The sequence below is a fragment of the Protopterus annectens genome, chromosome 13.part0 (genome assembly GCF_019279795.1).
Source record: "Protopterus annectens isolate FY-2018-M chromosome 13.part0, PAN1.0, whole genome shotgun sequence".
Taxonomy (NCBI): Eukaryota; Metazoa; Chordata; order Ceratodontiformes; family Protopteridae; genus Protopterus; species Protopterus annectens.
Genome location: NC_056747.1, coordinates 815,316,805 through 815,340,863, shown reverse-complemented (window position 1 = coordinate 815,340,863; position 24,059 = coordinate 815,316,805). Strand labels below are relative to the sequence as shown.

Sequence of the window (24,059 nt, the reverse complement as noted above, 5' to 3'; positions counted from 1 at the left end):
TTAATAATAAACCCCACTAGACAACATACAGTAACTACAACCTGCAAACATTATGAATGATCAGTCTTCCTTTAATCTGCTACAGAGCAATGTTCTCCACAAACCGCAAGGTCCTCCTAAGTCATGTTCAGGTTTACTCAAGTACACCTCATCTATCTTGCAGAAATGAAGTACAGTGTCTCTTGTACAGCTCCCTATCTGAAAAATAAAGGATATGCTTGCCTCACCTGTTAAAGGCCTGCCATGCAGAGTTATAACTAAACTGTGGCTCAAAATAGAAATAATTCTATTACCCTATCAGACCACATTATAAAAATATCAACAATATGACTGCTTCTGCACCTTAATTTGAAGGAGATTCTCCTCAAGAAATCAGTGGTGCAATAACTTGATCTAAACCATATACCTTTACAAATGAATTACATACTGAACACCAAATCTAAGGCTACAGCAGACCTAGGCAAGGCTGCCCTGCAAAGTCTCATTCTGCAGTCCACCCTTCTCTTTAGCTTAACTACTAAGGAATTGTTTAAAAGAAGATTAAGGACCTGCTGGATTAGATTACCTCAAAAATACAGCTGTTGCACAAGTACCGTAAGTATTTCTGATAAGCGTCTCAGCAAGCAGGTCCTGCTGTCTTTCCCCAAAAAATAAAAGGTAAATTAATGGTTATTATGGAGTTGTCTTTTAACCTCATCAGTGGGCAATGGCAAGAAAAACAATTTTCTTTGCTATTCTTCCCCTCCAGCAGGAAAAACTTCCACAGGTAATACAGAGAGAAACTAAGAAGATTTTACAGCCAGTGACTGCCTTCCCTGCGGATGGGATAAACAAAATATGGGCGGCGCAGTGGTGCAGCGGTTAATGCTGTCGCCTCACAGCAAGAGGTTCTCTGGTTCGATTCTCTGCCGGGGTGCCTTCTGTGTGGAGTTTGCATGTTCTCCCTGCGTTCGCGTGGGTTTCCTCCCACATTCTAAAGACATGCATCTGGAGCATTTCTCCCCGGGCCTCTGCTGAAAACAGAATCTGTGGAACCTAGTCGGACTTTCCCGGTCAACAAATGTAAAAAAAAAATAAATAAATAAAAAATAAATAATTACTATGGACTTGCTGGCCAAGACAATTTCAAATCTTGAAATTATCAACCTTTTTTTGCAGGTACCTTAAATGGAAACTTAGCACTATGGGAGGAAGAGCACCATGAGTGACGTCAAGCCATCTACCTAGTTTACCAGTGTGATTTATTAGTGGAACAGACAAACAGTAACAAGGTGAAAGACAGCAAAGCATTAAATTATTTTACCATGATGCACTGCTTCTTTAAACACTTACCCATTCAAAATAAAACACAAGAAACATTGCTGCTTGACTTACCTTGAGGAATAATGGACACTGATTTTGTGCTTGGGGACAGGCAGACCAAAACCACTCGGGTAGTGGACCAGTCTTAGCAGTTGACACAAAGTAACCAAGAGCCAATGGCTGCTGTAAAATGTTTGTGACTTCATCATGTGATTCAGTCGACAGCAGTCTATCTGTACTCTGACCCTAGAACACAAAAAAGCAAACTACTGGTAATTTTAATTTCTGGGAGAGCCCTGCCGCATCAGTACAGTCCTACATCAGGAAACAAGGTCTCAGAGCCAAGCATTTACAATTACCACTATCCCACATCTGAAGGTCCAATTAATACCGTAACTCAAAAAGCAAGGCAAAAGATTTCTGCCTGCAGGCAAAGCAGCACAATGATTTAAACATTTACTTCCTTACAATGAAGTGAAGTTACGCAAAATCACATCCATCTAATTAATGCACATAGGGGAGCTGTAAAAATTATAACGGACTACTGAGCATTATCTGATTACCACCAAACTGGATGTGCAGCCTTCCAAGCCCACTTCTCTCTCTCAGATCAGTATGACGTTAAAAAGCTAGTGTGTGTACTCATACACAATATTAAACACATTAGAAAAACTATATATATACACACACACACATATATATATATATATATATATATATATATATATACACATATACATACATATATATATATATATATATATATATACATATACACACACATATATATATATATATATCTATATATATCTATATATATCTATATATACATATACACATATATATCTATATATACATATACACATATATATATATATATATATATATATATATATATATATATATATATATGCCCCCCTTCACCTGGTCGACTTTTCACAAAGTCGACTTTCATATGGCCAAGAACATATGCTAGACTTTCGAAAAGCCAACCGTGGGGAACCACTATCTCCATACAGTGCGGAATGGGGAAATTTCCATCTTCCGCACTGTAGTGCGATCTCAGAGTTGGTATATTAAGTTACAGGGGGTGTGGGGGGGGACGGCGTTGTTTTTTTTGTGTTTATTTTACATGATCGGCTTTCCAAAAGTCGATCATATGGTCTCGGCCATATGAAAGTAGACTTTGTGAAAAGTCGACCATGTAAAGTAAACCCATATATACACACACACACATTATACACACATACATAAATACATATATATGTATACATACATATATATAAATATATATATATATATATATATATATATATATATATATATATAAACGTGTATATTACAATGTGGTGCAAGTATGTGTGCATGCCCATATACATACACACTCGCAAACATATACAGTACATAAAGAGAGGCACACAAACACACTAGTATACACACTTCTATAGGCAGGGGCTCAACTTTTACTTTTGGTTCACAGACTTTTTTTTTGCTCTATGCAGGACCCAACCCTAGTGGCTCCTCTACATGCATGAAAATGGACCATGGGGTGGGAGCCAGGCATCCTCAGGCTAGGTTAGACCCTTATGGCCCAATTACTTCAACCCAGGTATCTCTATTCTCTATGCAAGAGTCAGGTGGTAGGCAGTAGGCCAACTTACTAGTCCTGAGCAGTCGCCTACTCAGTCCTCTGAATAAGCATTTCCTCTCACTGCAGCTCTCAAATTTCCACTGTATGCTGTTTCTGACACTCTAAGTACTATTAACATACAAATTAAATTACCTTAAAAAAAAATGATCCTACCCTGAACCAGGAAGAGGAGGTTTCCACTTACATAGCTGGTCTGTCATCAACTTGCTGTATTACTGGCTTTTTGAGAATAACATTGTTGCTCTTGACGCTGTGTATCTCAGCTAATGCAAGTTGCCCACAGAGTGGTGACGCCTTCACTCACTAGGGATATTTGCTTCAGAGAGGCTAAACTTCATCACTGTGTGGACTGTGAACATGAAATGAGATACACAGAGCCAAGAGCAACAAAGCTATTCTAAAAAAAGCCAGCAATTCATTATTTTGGACTGGACCCAGTAACTGCTTTAATTTACTATTTGCAAGCAACTACTGAAGTATCTGCAGCAAAAACTGCTACAGATATAACTATTTAGAGATGGCAGCTGTGATTCTCCCCTAACTGGTGATATAATTTAGGGGCGGGGGAGGGGCTGTATGTGTAAGACTTCCCAGGGGCCTAATGAAACTTATTCAGAGGGTATTTTGTCTGAAAAACAAAAATGCAATCATCACTCCAGATGGGAAATAGGGATAACTTTCCAGACTGATGTATAGCTAAGTGACAGGTTTGGTGAATGAAGGCTGCAAGCAGCAATTTTTTGAAAACTACTAACTAGGAAGCCAGTTATTCTGGGGGACACACCCGCCAAAATATACACAAAATCCTGTTATTCTTCCAGTGGAACTACATGCTGTGTTTATCAATGCATATACATACGCCCATAAGCATGCATTTTTTTTTTAATATACATTGCATGCACATGATGTTATATAATACACAGTCAAGAAAACCATCACAAATTACTGGGAGGATGCTTAACCTGTAAAAAAAAAAGAAGTTATGTACCTACTATAACTTGCCATGTTAGTTGTCTATCTTGCTTTCCTTCTTGCTGGATGGGTCCATTTATTATAGCTCGAGCGCTCTTTACTGGCTCAAGGCTACCCCTTATCCCAGAATGCCCAGCGTCAGCTACCCAGACCTCGTTTGAGATAGCTCACACGAGACAATCATAGAAGATAATCCATTATTAAACTGGATATACAGTTAATTATCATTGTTTGCTTGGGTAGCAACTAATAACAAAACAAATTAGCCAGTGAAACCATTGAGAAACTCCTCTAAATAAACGAGGAAGGGGGAAGGAGGGAGGGACACAAGAAGGAAGGCGAGATAAAGGACAACTAACATGGAACGTTATGGTAGGTACATAACTTCATGTTAAGTTGTCCAATCTCACCTTCATTCTTGCTGGATGGGACAGTGTCCCTAGCACCTCAATCCTGAGGTTCCACTCATTGGAACAGACTCTTCAGGACCGTGGAACCAAAGGAAGCCCTGTCCCGAGAGACCACATCTACTTTGTAATGAGAAATTAATGTATGAGGATCTGCCCAAGTAGCTGCTGCACAAATTGAATCTATGGGCAATCTAGACTGAAACGCTACCGAAGTAGCTACTGACCTGGTTGAATGACATTTGGGTTTTGCTGGAAGATCATTTTGTCACAAATGGTAGGTATGGGCAATGGTGTTTGATAACCATTTTGACAAGGTTACTTTAGAAACTGGAAAGCCTTGTTTGTTGTTAGCAAATAACAGGAACAACTGATCTGATTTTCTCATCTCTCTAGTCCTATGGAGATAGAAACACAGTTGTCTATGCAGATCCAGTTGGTGTAATCTGTATTCTGCCTTGTTGGAATGATTAGGGAAAAAGCCAGGAGGTTCAATGGATTGATTCAAATTGTGTTCTGAACAAGCTTCAGGTAGAAAGATGGGTTAGTTCTCAAATTGTTTTTGTGAAAAACTAGGTACGGAGGGCGAACACATAATGCATTAAGTTCTGAAACACGGCTGGCAGAAGTAATAGCAACTAGGAAGAGAGTTTTCCAAGAGAGAAATTTCAAGGAACATGATGCTGCTGGGTTCAAAGGGTGGCAGTATCAAGGATGCCAGAACCAAATTGAGATCCCAAGGTGGAAGAGGCTCTTTCACTGGGGGTCTAAGTAGAGATGTACCTCTCATGAAGGCCTTACACAGTTTGAGAGACATTATGCTGGAGTTAGAAACTCCAATGTGAAAACTTGAAATGGCAGCTAGTTGTACTCTGATGGTAGCAGCAGCTGCACCAGAATGAAACAGTTCTGCTAAGAAATACAAAATCTCGTGTACAGGAGCTGTAAAAGGATCTAAATTCCTGGATTCTGCCCAGTAAGAGAATCTTTTCCATTTGCTAGCATAGACTTTCCTTGTAGATGTCTTACGGGAGGAAACAATATCACGCACTGCTGGGGAAATATTGGGGAGCCTGGCTAGGATTGGAAGTGGAGTAACCAAGCTGTGAGCTTGAGAGATTGGAGGGATTGGTGTAGCCCACCTGACTGATGAATCAAGAGGTCGGGTACTGGGTCCTGAATCAAAGGCTGGGCTAGAAGGTGGGGGTGAAGGAATGGAAACCAAATCTGTCAAGGCCAATAGGGGGCAATGAGGATCATCTTACAACCCAACTATTTTGCATTCTGAATGACTTTTGGAATTAGGGGAAAGGGGTGAAATGCATAAAGAAGTCCCTGAGGCCAATCGTGGACTAGAGCGTCCCTGGGTGTCTGACCTGGAGGAGGAACAAGGGAGAAGTAGCTGTTGCATTTGTTGTTGAGGGGAGAGGCAAAGAGATTGTAACAAGGCTGGCCCCATTTGCGTAAAATAAGATCCACAATTTCCTGTTTCAGAGACCACTTGTGAGGCATGAAGATAGCCCTTCTGAGCCTGTCCGCTATTACGTTGCATGTCCCAGGGATATGTGTTGCTGTCAGAAAATGTTGGGAGGAAATCACCCATTCCCACAGCCTGAGGGCCTCTCAGCACAAGGGGTAAGACCTGGTTCTGCCCTGTTTGTTGATGTACCAAACCAGTGACATACTGTCCGCGTCTGTACTGCAATAGTCCCGGCAGGGAGAGAGTCTTGATGAGCTTGCAACGCTAGCAGCACCGCTCTCATCTCCAGGACATTGATGAGCAAGTGGTACTCGTGAGGTTGCCAAGTGCCTTGGACTGCCTTCCCTAGATAATGCCACCCCCACCCTATCAGCGAAGCATCCGTGGTCACTGTGGCAACCGGATGGGATTCCATGAAAGGTCTGCCCTGAGTCACTAGTGGGGAGACCATCCACCAGGAAAGACGTCTTTTGCAAGATTCCGTAATTAGCATCATGTGAGACATGGGTAATTCCTGGAAGGACCATTGTGTGAAAGAAGCCACTGAAGGATTCTCATGTGAAAGCGTGCTAAGGGAAATAGACGAATGGATGCTGCCATGGACCCTAGAGCTTGAACAACATATTTGACTTGAATTATTTTGCTCCTCAGGAAAAGTGACATCTGTTGTCGAATAATGGAAACTCTTTCCTTAGGCAATTTTACAATAATTTTTCTTGTGTCTAGCTCTGCTCCTATGTATGTAATAGATTGCAAGGGCAACAAGGCAGATTTTTCGAAGTTTATTGTGATGCCTAGTTGAGCACAGGATGTGATGGTGTAATCTCGTGCCTCCATAAGTTGTTGCCTGGTGGTAGCAGTGAGGAGCCAGTCATCCAGATAAGGAAACACCTGGAATCCTAGACATCTCAGGTGAGCCGTAACTACTGCTATGCACTTGGTGAACACCCTGGGGGCTGTGGTGAGACCAAAGGGCAGAGCTCTGAATTGGTAATGACTGGCCCCTAGCTGTAAGCGTAGAAATCTCCTGGACCATCTGTCCATTTTTATATGACAGTATGCATCCTGAAGATCTATGGAGCACATCCAATTGTCCTGACCCAGAAAGGGGAGAATGGACTGCAGTTTCACCATCCGGAACTTTTCTTTTTGTACAGATTTGTTTAACCTGCTGAGATCCAGAACTTGTCTCCAGTCCCCTGTCATTTTGGGCACTAAAAAGAATCTTGAGTAAGTTCCGGATCCTACATGGTCTACGGGGACTTCCTGGATGGCTCTTTTTTCTAGCAGTCTTGAAACTTCTGTTACTGCCTGATCTCTTAGATTGGGTGGAACATCTGGGATGGATTTTTTTGAAACAAGAGTGGGTTGATGGAAGAGAATTTTATAACCTCTGGATATAATGGATAGTACCCATTTGTCTTTTGTAATATTTTGCCAGGTGATTGGGTACAATGAAAGCCTTCCCCCGACTGCCTCCAGAGTTGAGCAGTCGGGCATCCCTTCAGGGATGTTGATAGGGTTTGGAAGAGAACGTATCTCTGTCACCCTGATTTTGCGGACCCCCTCTGCCACAAGGGTGGCGTCTGCCATTGTTATTATTTCCCCCTCTGCCCCTGGGGAAAAATTCACCACGTGCATCAGGCAAGGGTACCTGGGATTTTCGAAACCACATCTTTTCACCCTTCTGACCCTTTGGGTATGGGTCTGGTAGGAGAGGAAAAACGGACTCAGACATCAGAGAGCATCTTGCCTTCCTGCTAGCACCTGGTAAGCATGTCTTTCACCCGAGGCCCAAAGAGAGAGAAGCCATCAAAGGGAGTATTGGTGAAGGATGCTCTGAAAGGTTCCGCAAAAGGACACAGCCACAGCCAAGAATGTCACCTAAGAGCCACTCCTGTTCCTGCAGCTCTGCTCGCTTCATCGGCTGCCTATGAAATAAGCCTCATGGATGAGTTGACTATTGAATTTAGAGTCGCCAGCTGGGTAGCTACCTTGGCTGAAGCTCCCTCAGCTGTGGGATCTTGTAGGGTATCTCCAAGCTCTTTTAGGAGATCCCTCTGAAGCCTAGAAAAATGGGAAAGATAGTTCAGGGACCTAAGGGAGAAGGTCACTGATGAAAACATTTGCTTCCCATATCTGTCCATCGTACGAGTCTTTATTCGGTGGATGGACAGATGAGGTTTCAGCCAACTCTCTCTTTGTGGCTGCTGCTACCACCAAGGCATCAACTGGGACACCTTTAGTCAAGAATTTTTTGTCTTGGGGAGCTGTGATAAATTTATTGGGTCTCCTCAGGACAGGTTCCATGGAATCTGGAGCTGACCAAGCATTTCGAGACACTACAGACATGAGTGGATCAAAAGGCGGAGACACCCAGGAGGTGGAAGGTCGGGAACCAAATGCGTCCAGGTATACAGACTCGTCTTCCAAGGGGGCTAGGGAAGTCCAGCTACGCCTCTGCCTGAGAATCTCGAGGATGTCCAAAAAGGAAACCTCTTCAGAGGGGGACCTTGGGGACCCCTCCGATTCATCCAGGTCTGTATCACAGTTGACAGACTCAGGGGAGTCTTGGTGCTTCCTCTTGCACTTTTTCTTCCGGAAAGCCTGCTCAGAATGCTCTGGGGAGGTTTCGGAAGAAGAGGGTTCACCCAATGGTGTGTCCTGGGGCATAGGTTCCCTACGTTTTGGCGCTGGAGGAGCAGCAGAAATTGTCACAGGCACAGACAGGAACGGAGCCGATGGAACAGATAGTGGGGCAGTCTGTGCGGAACAGCACTCTCCACATGACCTGGAAGGCATCACGGTCTCGACACAAAGAGGGCTCCAGCTCCGAAGAGACAGGACTCCCACTATGCGCTGAGGGTAACGGCTCCGAGGCCGATGTGCGAGCCGAGCTCAACTGTGCGGATGTTCCGAGGGGGAGAGTGCATTCGGACAAGGGTCCGATGCCACTTCCCCCCTCGGAGCTGACGAGAACGCTTCGGCACACAGATACCTCGAAGGGAGGAAGAACCAAGGTAATCAAAGCCAACGTCAGCGCCGTAGAGGATGTCATCGGAGCCTAAGGAACCACTATCAGAGCGTCCATGGACTCCGGCTCCGAACTAAGCATAGTCGGAGGAGGAATCAAAATCGAAGTAGATGGAGCCGAAGTCTGTTGAAGAGGGCTCGAAAGCATTTTAGCAAGGGCCTGTGACTTCAGCAACCTACTGACCACTCTCTCCACATCCTGATCAGATAACCTTGAGGATCAAGAGGAGTGGGAAGATGAGCAATGACTGGCTTTGCTCTGAAGTAAGGGTGACTGTGGCACTGAGCGAATCAGCTCCAATGAAGCTCGTTTGTGGCTCCAAGATGGCTCTGAAGTAACAGTTGGAGCCGACAGAGGAGTAGTCTTGTCGGTGCCAGAGGGCACCGACACACTTGGTTTGTCAAGCTCACAGGTCGGTTCCGAACATGGAACCGACGGCTTGACTGGTTTCAAAGATTTCACTGGCTGAGATGCTTTAGTCGGAGAATCCTGCTTTAACAATCCATGGAGGATTAGCTTGTTTTTCTGCTCCTGCAGGACCCTTGGACTAAAGGCATGACAAATAGAGCAAGAGTCCTGCAAGTGCAGAGCCCCCAAGCAGTAAACACTAGTGTGCCCATCTGTCAGAGACATCTTCTGACAGCATGAGTCACACTTTTTAAAACCTGAGGTTTTAGCTTCCTTAGACATTTTGAAGTACCAAAAAAGATACACTACAATAGTAAACTAAAATTATAATTTATTATTTTATTTATTTATTTACATTTGTTGACCGGTAGAGTCCGACTGGACACAGTTCCGTTTTCAGCGAAGGCCTGGGGAGAAAATCTCCACATTATTATTTGCATTATACAGTTAAAAAAACATAGCATTTAAATATAGACATTAGTCCAGTTAAGGATGCAAGACAAGAAGAAAACAGATGTAAAACAGCAGTAGAGTATAGTACAATTTTAAAATATGGTGACATATACTAAACATGGTTAAAATGTAGTTGAGATTCATCAGTGAACAATTGATACAAACTATTTTTGAGTTACATAACAGCCATTAGCAGTTGTTGCTACAAGAAATTAGTATTATGTGGTAGGTAGCTGGGAACATGAGTAGCCAAGCTTGCTAAGAGTAGGTTGCTGATAGGGGGCTGAGAGAGGCAGTGGGTGGGGGGAGTGAATGGTATTAGAAGGGGGGGTTGCAAGGACATATCTGGCAAGTTTTGAAGTGTGATTTGAGTAAGGATTTAAAGTGGGTGCAAGAAGTTACAGAGGTAATTGAGGATGGGAGGGAGTTCCAGAGTTTGGCTATAGTGCAGGAGAATAATGCTTCTCCAGCAGAGTTAATGGCTCTTGTGACCTGCAGGAGGTTTTTGTGGCTGGATCTTGGTGGCCTCGTGGTTATGTAGGGTTGGAATAGATTCTGGAGGGATGGGACTTTTAGTGGTTGGTTTATTAGTTTGTGGGCGAGTGTGAGTTGGTACCTTTGAAGGAGGTGGAGGAGCTCTAGCCAGCCCAATTCTGCTAGTGAGACAGAGTGGTGAGTACGGTAGGAAGTTCCTGTGGCAAATTTGGCGATTTTGTTGTAGCAGGTTTCAAGCTTATTTAGATTAGATTGTCTAAGGTTAGTAAATATTGGGGAGGCATAGAGTAGGGTAGAGATAAGACGAGAATTTGCTACTGAAATTTTAGCTGCTTTGGTAAGTAGTTGCTGATTTCTATATAATGCTCCTAGTTTTTTGTGCAGTTTTTTAATGGCCATGGAAATATGAATTTCAAAGTTCAGTTTATTGTCTATTTCTACTCCTAGTAATTTGGTGTGTTCTGTAGGATGGATGGTGGTGTTGTCTTTTGCTGTGATGTTAAAGTGAGAGCTGTCTAGGGTAAGTTTAGTGGGTTGGAAGATTAGTAATATTATTTTGTTTGGGTTGAGTATTAGTTGGGCATCGGCTAACTAAGTTTCAGTAGAAGAAAATGCTTCCTGTGTGACTTTTTGCAGTTCTGGTATGGAGTGGGCTGTGGAGATGATGGTTGAGTCATCTGCGTATTATATGAGTGTGCCATGTGTTGTGGCTGAGGCTAGATTATTGGTGAAAATAGAGAAGAGTAGGGGCCCCAGGATGGACCCTTGGGGAACTCCTATGGAGACTGGTAGTTGGGGGGGATAGGTTATCCTGCCAAACAACTGCTTGTTGGCGGTCAGATAGGTAACTCTGAAACCAGTTGATGACTGGTTGAGAGAAGGATAGGTTATTGAGAAGAGAGAGGAGTTGTTTGTGTGGGACCACATCGAAAGCTTTAGAGAGGTCTGGGAAGGTAGCTGAGGAGAGATAACCTGCATTTTTATTTTGTAGGACAGTGTTAGAGAAAGAGAGTAAGGCGGTGGTGGTGCTATGGTTAGGTCGGAAACCGTGTTATGTGTTGGAGAGGAGGTTGTTTGCAAGGAGGTGATCTGAGACTTGAGAATGAATGCATCTCTCTAGTATTTTGGAGAGTGGCGAGACAATAGCTATGGGGCGGTAACTGGTTAGATCTGTGGAGGGGCCTCCTTTCTGTAGGGGAATTATGTGTGAGACTTTCCATAGTGTAGGAACATAACTTTCCGACAGAGATCTGTTAATCAAGAGTGATACGGGGTAGGCAGGAGCGTCAGCTGCAAGTTGAATGTATTCACCTGGGAAGTTGTCTGCTGCTAATCTGGTGGTTTTAAGTTTAGTTAGTAGTAGTTTTATTTTGGAGATAGGAACAGGAGAGAAAGAGAAGCTAGCTGGGAGACTGTTAGTTCTAGTTGATGGTGTGGGTTTAAGGGGGGGGTTGTGTTGTCTAGCTAGTGATAGTACGGTTTGTGTGAAGTAATTGTTGAAAGAGGTAGCAATATTTTTGGAGGAGTAAGTTAAGTTAGGAGTGGGTGTACTTACTTTACCTGGGTGGAGGATGGAGTTTATTGAGGACCAGAATTTTTTGGGGTTATGTTGGGAGGAGGTAAGGGCAGACTGGTAGTATTGGATTTTGTCCTGTTTTATAAGCTTTTTGGTTCTATTGCGTAGTTCTAGGAATTTTTGCCTAGTAGAGGGGGTTTTGGTTTTGCGCCAGTTGTCCCATGCTTTATCCCTGTTTTTCATTTCAGACTTCGTGTTTTTTTTGTAGCCATGGGGATTGTTGGGCTCTAGTTCGGGAATGTCTTAAGGATGCTTAGGAATGTTTTATTAAAGTAGTCAACTGCGTCATCTAGTTTGAGGTATTTTAGTGGTTGCCAGTTACAGTCTTTTAGGGATGAGCTGAATGAGAGAGGGTTGAAGTTAGTTTTTTTGCGTATTTGCCGGTAGATGATGGGTTTTGCTTTATAAAGGTGTTTTCTTAGTAAGAAGGTTGGGGAGTGATCACTGATGCTGTCAGATAAGCAGCCTGCTATATATGACTGGGGGCTCTTATTGACTAGTATCCAATCAAGGGTAGTGTGTTTGTTGGAGTTATTTATCCTAGTAGGTGACTGGACTAGTTGGGTGAAGCCATGAAGATTTACATGATGGGTTGGGTGGTTGCTACAGCAGGATTGCCAGTCAGTGTTGAAGTCTCCTAGAATTAAAGTTTCTTGGGGTAGGTGGTGGGTAGTCCAGCTGAGGAGGTTTTCAAGTGGAGGGATGTTGTGGCCAGGTGGGAAGTAGCAACCTATTATGTTTAGGGTTTTATTTTGGTTTATTTTAAGGTTGGCATATATTATTTCTTCCTTACCTATTTGGGGAGCTGCTAACTTTAAGATCTAGATGTCTAGACGCTGCTTAAATATTATAGCTATACCACCTCCTTTTTTGTTTAGTCTGTCTACTCTTAGTATATTGTAACCAGCAGGGAGGATTTGCTCATTAGTAATGTGTGGTTTTAACAATGTTTCTGTAAGGATCACTACATCAGGAGAGTAGAAGTCTATGGTGGTATGGAATTCAAGCACCTTGTTGCATATACTTCTAATATTTAGGCTCATCAGGAGGAGGTCAGTTGGCTTTCTATTGGCTGTGATTTGGGAGATGTGGTTTGTAGTCTGATTATGAGGGGAGGGGTTGGAGATAGAGGGACCAGGATTAGGATGGATGTCTCCACTGAGTGCTAGGTTGGATATGGATGAGATTATTAGTTTTATCAATTTCTGTATATGCTTGCTTATAAGGGAAGTTTTTTTGATTGCGTTCTGTGGGCAATAGGTATGGTGGTAGTGTTATTTTAGGTTGAGGGGTTGCTTTTAGTTTAGGTACTGTGGTCTGTAGTCTATATAGAGGGTGTATTGGGAAGGTTGTTGATCTGATGACAGAGTAGTAGAGTAGAGGTGGGATATGAGTGGTAGTGTGTGTGGTGGTACAGTGATAGTGGTTGAGTGGAGGAATGGTGGAGGTTTGGTAAGATGTGATGTATGCAAGGAGTGTGCATGCAGTGACTATAGGTATGGTGTGCTTGTACATATTAGCTGAGTAGGAGGGATAGTAGTTAGAAGTTGTAGGAGGAAGTATAGGTGTGGTGATTTTATAGGTTGAAGAGTGGGAGGGGTTACGGTTTGTAATAAAGGTAGGACCACTGGGGGTGGGAGGAAATTGGGGGAAGGGAGGGGAGCGTAGCGGGCAACAGATGAAGGAAGACTATCAGTAGGTTTACAGGTTATAATGAAAAGGGCTGGCCCTGATTAGGCTGCAAATGTTCTTGTGGGGAGGGGGAGGATCAGAAAAGTGGTGGATAGCAATAGTATGATGAAAAGGGCTGGCCCTGATTTCACAGATATGCAAGTCTACAGAAACAATAAGAAAAGGCAGTAGTTACTCTGACTTGCTTGTTTTGTATACCTGTCTTACTGAAATAAAATAAGCCAATTTTACCAAGGAGTTATGTGGAAATTAGGAAGACAAGAATTGTTAAGAGAAAAGGTTTAGTAGAAGTAGAGAAACAGCAGAGCATACAAATAGTACAGCATCTAAAGACATATTGCAGTTAGAAGTACAGAATGGGGGGGGGCAGCTAATGTTCTGAAACAATAAGAAAATCAGTAGGTACTTTGAACTTGCTTGTGTTGCATACCTTTCTTTTCAAATAAAATAAACACTTGTAACCAGGAGTATGTGGGATAAAGGGTTTAGTAATACTAGAAAAACAGCAGGGCTTTCAAATGGTTTAAATGGCTTGCATAGGGAGACTGCTGTTAGAAAGTACAGTATGGGAAGGGGCAAACTAATGTCTGCGATGGAGTGCTTTACTTAAAAATAGAAATTAAACAAGGGCTAGCAATTAATTTTGTCTGGAGGATAAAACATACTTTTTGTATATTTTGAAAATAACACTCGGTCCAAGGTTGCCTGGTTCTGTTAAAAAGCACTGCAGGCCAATAGATCGAACTTGGCTTAAAGACCTTAAAGGAGAGCCTCTAACTTAAATGGCTGTCCTTAAAGGGGGGGTACGAGTTCAGGGAACAACAGAAGGCCTAGTGACCAAGGGGCGACGGCCAACATAGCACAAACACCACCACAAGGATGAGATAAGGGGTTTACAATTAAAGAAACTTACAAACTACTATAAGAGAAGAAAAATATATAAAGTTTTCAAGCAAATTATTTGAATTTAAACAGAGAAAAAAGTTATACTAAGCCTGAGCCAGTATTGGCGCAACCTCGCAGCTAAAGCAGCAAATGAGATCTGGGTAGCTGACGCTGGGCATTCTGAGATAAGGGGTAGCCTCAAGCCAGTAAAGTACTCTCAAACTATTGTAAATGGCCGAGTCGGAGCCGATGATCGGCTCCGAACCCATCCAGCAAGAATGAAGGCGAGATTGGACAACTTAACATCAGGGCTTTTGCTGTTCTTGTGAGCGAAGCAAACATTTTCAAAGTGAAATGGTTCTTTCGGAGTTTCAGTGGATGAACACCAAATACAATGGAGACTTCTGAAAAATGTTAAGGCAGCAGTGCTGGCTCTTGGTGCAGCAGAGAAAGCCCTGCCTCTACCATGCAGAGGACTCTAGGATAGACAAATACGAATGTAGGAGGAGGTAACATTGAACAACAGCGAGCTGCTGACACCAACTCACCAATCATGGAATGGAAGGGAGGCAGCCTGGCCAGCAGCAATGCCGGCACCTGCTGGATAGAGAGGTGCATGGAATGCACAGTATGGGCTAGGGATATGTACATGGCTCTGTCAAGGTCAGTCAAGTTGGACAGATATGGTAACTTTTACGTCAGAGTACAGCACAAACACACCCTCATACAGGACGGTAAAGCAGGTGGTCACATCAGCCACCATGCGCATCATCAGCCAAGGGTTAGGACAGGGTTTGAAGGATCCAAAATTCCCCTTACAGCTACCTGGATAAAGTACAGTTGTGTACACTTACCATAAATGTAGATGTTCAAGAGTATTCACTGTTGCAGTCATCACATTTGGGTTATCTGCCTGCAGGTAGCCCTCTGTCGGCCTGAATACCACAGTCTTCAGATTTCTGCGTTGGATGCTCTCTTCTTCCATGATGTCAGGTTGTCAGGGGTATAAAACATGCAGCCAATGCCATTACATCAGTTTTTCATGCCCCAGATATCAGGTGCCCCCACAATAGGAAGCAATTATATGGTATGGTACACCCCCATCAAAAAGCAAATACACCAGAAAAAAATAAATATACCAAACAAGAAGGAAAGGCAGAGCCAAGAGAAGTTAGAGGGCTGGAGGGAGGGTAACCAGGACTGCAACAGTGAATACACTCCAACATCTACATTTATGGTAAGTGTACACAACTGTACTATGTTCTTAGTGTTTCATTGTTGCAGTCATCACATTTGGGTTGATTCCCAAAGCTAAGGAAGGGAGGACGACGTTAAAGAGCATTAGGGCAAGCTATTAAGCCCTGCAAGACTGCAGTGGCAAATCCAGCTCTGGATTTAGAAAAGATAGGCATGTGGTAATGCTTGATGAAGGTAGGCAGAGAGCTCCAGGTAGCAGCTTCTAGGATGTCCCTGGTAGGGACTCCTCTGAGAAAAGCCGCAGAGGTAAATGCAGCCCTGGTGGAATGTGATCTTATCCCCTGTGGGGTAGGTTTTCCATGGTGCTTGTAGCAGAAAAGAATGCAATGGGCGATCCATTTGGAAATGGTTTGCTTTGAAATGGCCTTTCCCTCTGCCCCTGCAGCAAAGCCAACTAGCAGCTGTTCAGATTTTCTGAGAGGCTTGGTCCTGTCCAAGTAAAATCTAAGTTGTCTGTGCACATCCAGAGAGTGCAGTATTCGTTCACCTTTGTTTTGTGGATTACGGAAAAAAGTAGGCAAATGAATGGACTGATTTAGGGCCACACTAGACACCACCTTGGGCATAAAGGAAGGATTAGTCTTGAGGGAAACCATGTCCGCATGGAAGATAATGAAGGGTTCCACTGCCATGAGGGCCTGTAATTCAGACACACTTCTTGCTGAAGTGATGGCTAGAAGGAAGGCTGTTTTCCAAGAAAGGAATTTCAACTCTGCTGTTGCAGCTGGCTCAAGGGGGGGGGGGGTGGGTGAGCTTTTCCACTACAAAGTTAAGATCCCAGGCTGGAGTGGGAGCTTGTCCGGGGGGGGGGGGTCTTAAATATTTGGCCCCTCTAAGGAATTGTTTTACCAAGGGGTGATAGAAGACAGGTGGCTCAGTATTATAATGTGCTGAAATGGCACAGGCATGAATTTTAATTGAAAAGAAGGATAGGCCCTTGTGGAGCATATCTGTTAAGTACTGTAGAATATGAGGTAAGCTGGGCACCGTTGTGCCTATCCCCTGAGCCTGGTTCCATGAACAGCATCTTTTTCACTTTTCAGCATGGGATTTTCTAGTACTAGGCCTTCTTGCTTCCAGAATGACATCCAGCACCTGCTTACTGAGGGATGCTAGATGAGAGCTCAAGGAATTAGCCAGGCTGCAAGGTTCAGGGTTTGAAGCTGAGGGTGCAGAATCTGGCCCGCCTTCTGGGACAGCAGGGAAGGGGTCTAAGGTGGGTGCCATGGTTGCAGCATTGTCATAGTGCGCAAGAGGGGGCACCAGTGCTGGTGTGGCCAGTCTGGTGCAATCAGTATTGTCCTTGGTTTGTCCTGTTTGATCTTTAGTAGAACCTTCGAGAGGAGAGGCAGAGGGGGAAAGGCATAAACCGAGAGGCTTTCCCAAGTAAAGGACAGGGCATCCATTTTCCAAGCTTGTCTGTGGGGAGTTCTTGTGCAGAATTTGTTCAACTGGTAGTTCTGAGGGGAGGCAAACAGGTCTACCTCTGGAGTCCCCCATTTGTTTCTCAAGAGGCTGAATATTTTGGGTTCTAGTTTCCATTCGTGTGGGTCCACGAGATTTCTGCTCAAGTCATCTTCCAGTGAATTTAGTTTGCCTGGCAGGAATTGAGCTTGTAGGTGTACTTGGTAGCTCAAGGCTGTATTACACTGAGCCATGGCTAGTCTGCAGAGAGGGTACGAGTGGGCTCCCCCCTGCTTGCTTATGTACCACATAACTGTGGTGTTGTCCGTCTTTACCAACAGTTGTCCTGGAAGAATACGGTCTTTGAAGGCTGTCAGAGCATTCTGTACAGCTAACATTTCTTTTTGATTGATATGCAGGTGCATCTGTCTCGGGTTTAATTTGCCCTGAATGCACTGCCCTGCCATGTGAGCCCCCCATGCACAGTCTGATGAGTCTGTTGTTAGGGTTTGGGCAGCAGGGGGTAGAGTGAAATGGAGTCCCTTGTTGTGGTAGCAGGCCTCTGCCCACCAAGGGAACTCTGTCTTCATACAAGGAATGATAGAAATCATTATTTCCAGATCCTGAGAATGTTGACACCATAGGCTTTTTAGATACTATTGGAGTTTCCTCATATGCAGTCTTGCATATGGAATTAGTAGAATGCAAGAGGCCATGAACCCCAGGGCTTGCAGTATTTTCCTTGCAGATAGCTGGGGTTTTGTGGCCAATAGTTTGAAGTAGGTTGACAAATGAACTTGTTTCTCCGGAGTGAGGAATGCCATCTGGGCAGTTGTGTTCAAGCTTGCTCCCAGGAATACAATCTGTTGGCAGGGTACTAGGTGAGATTTCTTTTCGGTGATGGTGTACCCCATGGAGGTTTGAAGTTTCTTTACGAATGCCAGGTGTTGTAATAGCAAGTCCTGGCTTTCTGCCTGAATCAGACAATCATCCAAGTATCTGAATATTTCTCTGCCTGCAAAATTCAATGGCTGGAGCTAGACGCTTTGTGAATACCTTAGGCACAGTAGATAAGCCAAAGGGAAGTGCAGAGAATTGGTAGTGCATGGGAGCCTGCCCTGAAGCTTAGGTGTATCCATCAAGATTCTCTTATTGGGATGTGCAGGTAAGCTTCCTTTTAAGTCTAGGGTTGCCAGCCTGGAATCCTTGGCTAACATAGGAAGAAGGCTGTTGAAGAGTTAGCATTTTGAATTTTGGAACTACCAGAAAGGTACTGAGAAAAGAGAGGTCCAGGATAGGACACCAGTTGTCTTTTCTGGGTACCAGAAAAAGTCTTGAATAAAAACCTTGTCCCCTTTGTTCTATGGGACAGGTTGAATAGCCCTGATACTGAGAAGAGACAGAACCTGCTGTTGGGCCTCCACCCACTGATTTGGGGGTAAGTCTGGCCAACCATTTGGGGTTGGTAGTGTGTGGAAGTGGAATCTGTATCCTTGGGAGACTATGTTCAAAACCCATTTGTCCTGAGTAATGAGTTCCCAGTTTTTTGCATGCAGGGCGAGCTTTACTCCTAAGGGAACAGGTAGTTGAGCAGGGCTTGGAAGGGTTAAGGTCAAGTCATTGTGCCATTTTTCCGTAGGGGGTGGGCTTACTACTCCCTGCTTTGGAAGTGGGAGCCCCCCACTGCTTAGGTCTGTGAGTAGCCTGAGACTGTAGTCTAGGTGGGGTCTGCTGTTCCTGGGTTTGGACTGAGAACGCCTGGAAGGGACTGGAAAGGACCAGTTCTTTGAAGTCCAATGCCTACTGAATCTGTGAGGCTGTACTTGTAGGAAATCTTTAACAGTTTGCACATATTTAGCTTTTTCCTCCATCCTTTTGAGGACTTCTGCTTTGTTGCCAAAAAGGCGGTCTTGGTTTAAGGGAGCATCAAGTAATTTAGCTTTAACATGATCTGGCAAGTTTTATTCCTTAAGCCAAGCATGCCTTCTAAGTACAGACCCCATGACAGCAGTCTTGCAAGATGCTTCTAAAGCATAAAACCACATTGCAAAGTATGTTTACCAACTTGTTCTGCAGAATGCATTAAATCTTGCAATTCTGTGTGTTCAGCACAGTCAGGAATCAACATAATTTTCAGTTTAAGTAGTCCCATAATATGCTGCTGATACTTTAACATATGAAACTGGCAATTTAAAGCCCTAATGGCCAAAGTAGCAGAAATGTATACCTTTTTACCCCATCTGTCTAAGGCTCTAGTAGCCTTAATGCCTTTTTGTCCTTGGGAAATGGTCTTTGGATCCGCAGAAGGATTCTTGAAGAGGAACTTGTTAGAGTCAGGTACTCTGTAGTACCTGTCAGGTTTTCTGGGAGCTGGAGGTTAAGTGTCTGGGGTAAGGCTAGATTCCAAGAAAGCATCATCTACAATGTCCAGAACAGGAGAGATAGCTAAAGGCCTGTGTTGAGGCAGGAGTAAGAATTCCCTAAGTCTCTTTTTGGACTGAGAGTAATCCTGGCTTTCCCAGCGGAAATGCTCCATAAAAGTATGCAAGGTTTCACCGAAAGAAAGACCTTCTGGAAGGGAAGCAGAGGGAATGGAATCCTCTGCATCAGAATCCTCATAAGTAGATAAGAGCAAATCCTGGTAATCAGAAGGAGCAGAAATATCAGATTCCTGATCAGAAGAATCAGAAAGAAAATCAGTTCTAGGTCTCTTAGAGGGGGAAGGCTGGCTTCCCCTAATTAAGGTAATAAGGTCTTCAGCCATTCTAAGCATTTGTTTTTGAGGCATATGGGCCTGAGCCTGATGTTTGGTCATCGGTTTTCTAGGCGTAGTGTGAGTTTTCGGCCTGGATGAAAACAATGGTGTCGGTTTAATATTAATGTCTGTAGGCCTGAATACACCCTCAGAAGCCGGTGCCTGCACAGCGGCACCGGACCCATCCAAGGTAGTGACATCCACAGGTTCCACAGTCGAAGAAGCATCTCGCAGCACAGCGGACTCCGAATGGGTCTCAGTAGAGGTCTGCGACTCTGAAGTAGTGGGTATCAGGGGCTGCAAAAGCACCTGAGTACCGGCGGACTGGCGACTAGCTTAACGGAAGTGTTGTCGGCAGTTTTGGACCTATGCTGTCTTGTCTCTGTCTTTATCCTTATGTTTTTTCAGAAGATCGGTAGTCGGATGGCTAAACAAAGCCATTTCGGAATACACAGATCGAGTACAAAAGTAACTGGCTGCAAAAATAGCCCGACGACGAATAGTTCGGGTGTTGAACAAGGCACAAAACCGAAAGCGAGGGACGTTGTGGTCTGGGCGTAAACAGGGGATGCAGTACAAATGAAAATCTCTATGAGGTATTTGCTTTCCACAGCTAAGACAATTGTTAACTTTTACCGACATTGGTTAGAGCAAGAAAAGGGATCCCCAACGGGGTACTTATCTTTTATTAAGACTTCGGGTCTGAAACTCGAAAACGAAAATTTCAGGAGACGGCCGAACGGCACTTACGAACTGCTTCTGCTTCGGGCACTGCACAGCAAGAAAGACTGATGTAACGGCGTCGGCTGCATGTTTTATACCCCTGACAACCTGATGTCATGGAAGGAGAGACAGCATTCGACGCAGAAATCCGAAGACTCTGGTATTCAGACCGGCTGAGGGCTACCTGCAGGTAGATAACCCAAATGTGATGACTGCAACAGTGAAACACGAAGAACATCAGCAATGCAATGACCCATTCTCACCCAAACAATGAAGAACAAACTAGCTGTTGTGGAGGAAGGTAGGTGGTCAGCAAGTACAAGAATTAAAAAGAGATATAATGAAAATTGTTGAGGGGGAATTGTACTCTAAAACCACACCCTGAAGTCTTACCATTTGGGATTTTTTATTTTTTTTTTTTTGAAAAAAGCACTTTACTGAAGTCTTACAGAAACAAAGAACAAGAAAAATGTCAAAGAGAGAATAGCTGTGTAAAATATTACCAGAAAGTACAGTTTTGTACCTACCATAAATGTAGATGTTCGAAGATCCACATTGCTGCAGTCCTTACACTTGGGTAGTCCGCTGTCCTCGGTCGGCCCGAATATCAAAGTATAAGGCTGACGTCGGTCAAGGCGCATTTGACTGACATCAGGACGTCAGGGTACAAATGCGCATGACCGACGTCATATCCTCAGTCTTTTCTTGCCCCAGATGTCAGAAGACCCTAAAAATAAAGGTCAAAACCAAAAGACAGCAAACAAACAACCAACCACCCTTGCACTAATTATATGTACAATATATACAATATACAATATGTACAACCCAACCCACACAACCACCTCTAACTACAGAGGGAAGGAGGGAGGGTAAATTGGACTGCAGCAATGTGGATCTTGAACATCTACATTTATGGTAGGTACAAAACTGTACTATGTTCTTCATCTCACATTGCTGCAGTCCTTACACTTGGGTAGAATCCCAAAGCAGAGGTAAGGGAGGATGGCTAACTACAAGGAAGCAGGAGCTGCCAAAATGCCCTGCAAAACAGCAGTGGCAAAACCAGCCCTGGATTTAGAGTAAAGTGGCAGGTGATAATGCCTAGAGAAAGTATGCACTGAACTCCAAGTAGCTGCCTCCAAAATATCCTTGGTTGCCACTCCCCTCAAAAGCTGTTGAAGTGGCAGTAGCCCTAGTGGAATGAGGCCTAATCCCAGCTGGAATCTCCTTGCCATGATGGGAATAACAGAAAGCAATGCAAAACCCAATCCACTTAGAAATAGTTTGTTTTGACACAGGCTTGCCCTGCGAACTCAAAGCAAAAGAAACAAACAACTGCTGAGACTGCCTGAACCCTTTAGTTCTGTCCAAATAATAACGCAACTGCCTGTGTACATCTAAAGTGTGCAAAATCCTTTCCCCTTTATTTTGGGGATTTGCATAAAAAGTAGGCAAATGAATAGTTTGGTTTAAAGCCACACTAGAAACCACCTTAGGCATAAAGGAAGGATTAGTACGTAATGATACCCTATCCTTATGGAAAATCAAGAAAGGCTCAACCGCCATAAGGGCCTGTAATTCAGAAACCCTTCTTGCAGAGGTAATGGCCAACAAAAAAGCAGTCTTCCATGACAAATATTTCAACTCAGAAGTAGCTGCAGGCTCAAAAGGTTGTAGAGTGAGTTTCTCCAACACAAAATTGAGATCCCAAGCAGGAGTAGGAGCCCTTCGTGGGGGTCTTATATTCTTTGCCCCTCTAAGAAATTGTTTGAACAAAGGATGAGAAAACAATGGTGGGTCGCAATCATAGTGAGCCGAAATTGCTGCAGCATGAACTTTAATAGAAGAGAAAGACAAACCTTTGTCTAGTAACTCAGTAAGATATTGAAGAGCCACACACAAATTAGGCTCAGAATCATCAAAATCTTTTGCTGCACTCCAAAATAAAAATCTCTTCCATTTGTCTGCGTACACTTTCCTTGTACTAGGCCTTCTAGCTTCCAAAATAACATTCAAAACTTGCTGAGGAAGTGGAGGCCCACTATGGTTCAAAACAGAATATGCCAGGCTGTTAGGTGCAGAGAGTGAAGCTTGACATTGAGCAAATGGCTGTCCTCCTGTGACAACAGGTGTGGAATCAAGGCAAAGGCCATGGAGGCTTCCGTGCCAGACTTCTCAGTAATGGGTACCAGTGCTGTCGAGGGCAATCCGAGCTATTAAAATCATCCTTGGCTTGTCCTGTCTGACCTTTAGAAGTACCTTTGGGAGGAGAGGCAGAGGTGGAAAGGCATACACATGAAGATTGTTCCAATTGAAAGAAAGAGCATCCACTCTCCAAGCTGTGGGATGAAACCTTTTGTGCAAAACTTTGGCAGCTGATGGTTTAGTGGAGAAGCGAACAGATCTATGTCTGGAGTTCCCCATGACACTGTCAATTTCTGAAATACATGAGGATCCAATTTCCACTCGTGGGGATCCATAATTGCCTGCTCAACACATCTGCTAAGGAGTTCTGTGCTCCTGGCAGAAACCTTGCCTGAAGATTGAGCTGTAAACTGAGAGCAGTCTCCCACAAAATCATTGCTTGCCTGCATAGAGGGTAAGAATGCGCTCCCCCTTGCTTGTTGATGTACCACATGACAGTTGTGTTGTCTGTTAGAATCAACACCTGCCCTGGAAGAAGTAATTCCTTGAAAGCTATTAATGCAAACTGGACTGCTAACATCTCCTTCATGTTGATATGTAGATGTTGTAGTCTGGCAGGCCACTTGTCTTGTATCCACTTTCCATTTAGATGAGCTCCCCAAGCTTTGTCTGAGGCATCTGTCGTTAAAATCTGACTCGCCTCTGGCCGGGTCACAGAGAGTCCCTTGTTTAGGTGACATTCCTGAGCCCACCACAAAAATTCCTTTTGAATGCAAGGTATTATTTGAATGACAGTGTCCAGATCCTGGCAGTGCTGTGTCCATACATTTTTGAGATACCATTGTAGCTTCCTCATATGCAGTTTGGCATTGGGAAGCACCAGAATACAAGATGCCATGAACCCTAAGGCTTGAAGGACTGTCCTTGCAGTCAGCCCAGACTGATGAGATAGTTGATGGAAGTAAAGGGATAGACTCTTTTGTTTGTCCGGGGTTAAAAAGGCCATCTGGGATGCTGTATTCAGTCTCACACCCAGAAAGCACATGTCCTGAGAGGGTACTAGACTGGACTTTATTTCGTTCACAGAATACGCCAGGCATCTTAGCACTGCTATCACAAATTCCAAATGATGAAGAAGCTCTTCCCTTCCTTGAGCCAGAATCAGGCAGTCGTCCAAATAAGGATAGATCTGTATTCCTTTTAGCCTGAAGAAAGCTATCACTGGAGCCAGAACTTTCGTGAACACTCTGGGCAGTAGATAAGCCAAAGGGCAATGCAGAGAACTGATAGTGAGAAGTCCCAGCTCGAAAACGCAGATACTTCCTGCAACTTAGTCTGATAGGAACATGAAGGTAAGCCTCCTTGAGATCCAAAGTTACCATCCAATGATCTTTGCCCAGCAGAGGTAAAAGCTGCTGCA

At 43.9% G+C, this 24,059-nt stretch overlaps 1 protein-coding gene across 1 annotated transcript in view; it reads right to left on the bottom strand.

Annotated features, from left to right (window-relative positions):
- Positions 1-24,059, bottom strand: part of MED13 (mediator complex subunit 13) — a 3,555,174-nt gene that overhangs the window by 340,337 nt on the left and 3,190,778 nt on the right. The window contains exon 28 of the mRNA XM_044054535.1: positions 1,375-1,548. Coding sequence (XP_043910470.1) covers positions 1,375-1,548 — 174 coding nt within the window. The remainder of the gene's footprint in view (positions 1-1,374; positions 1,549-24,059) is intronic.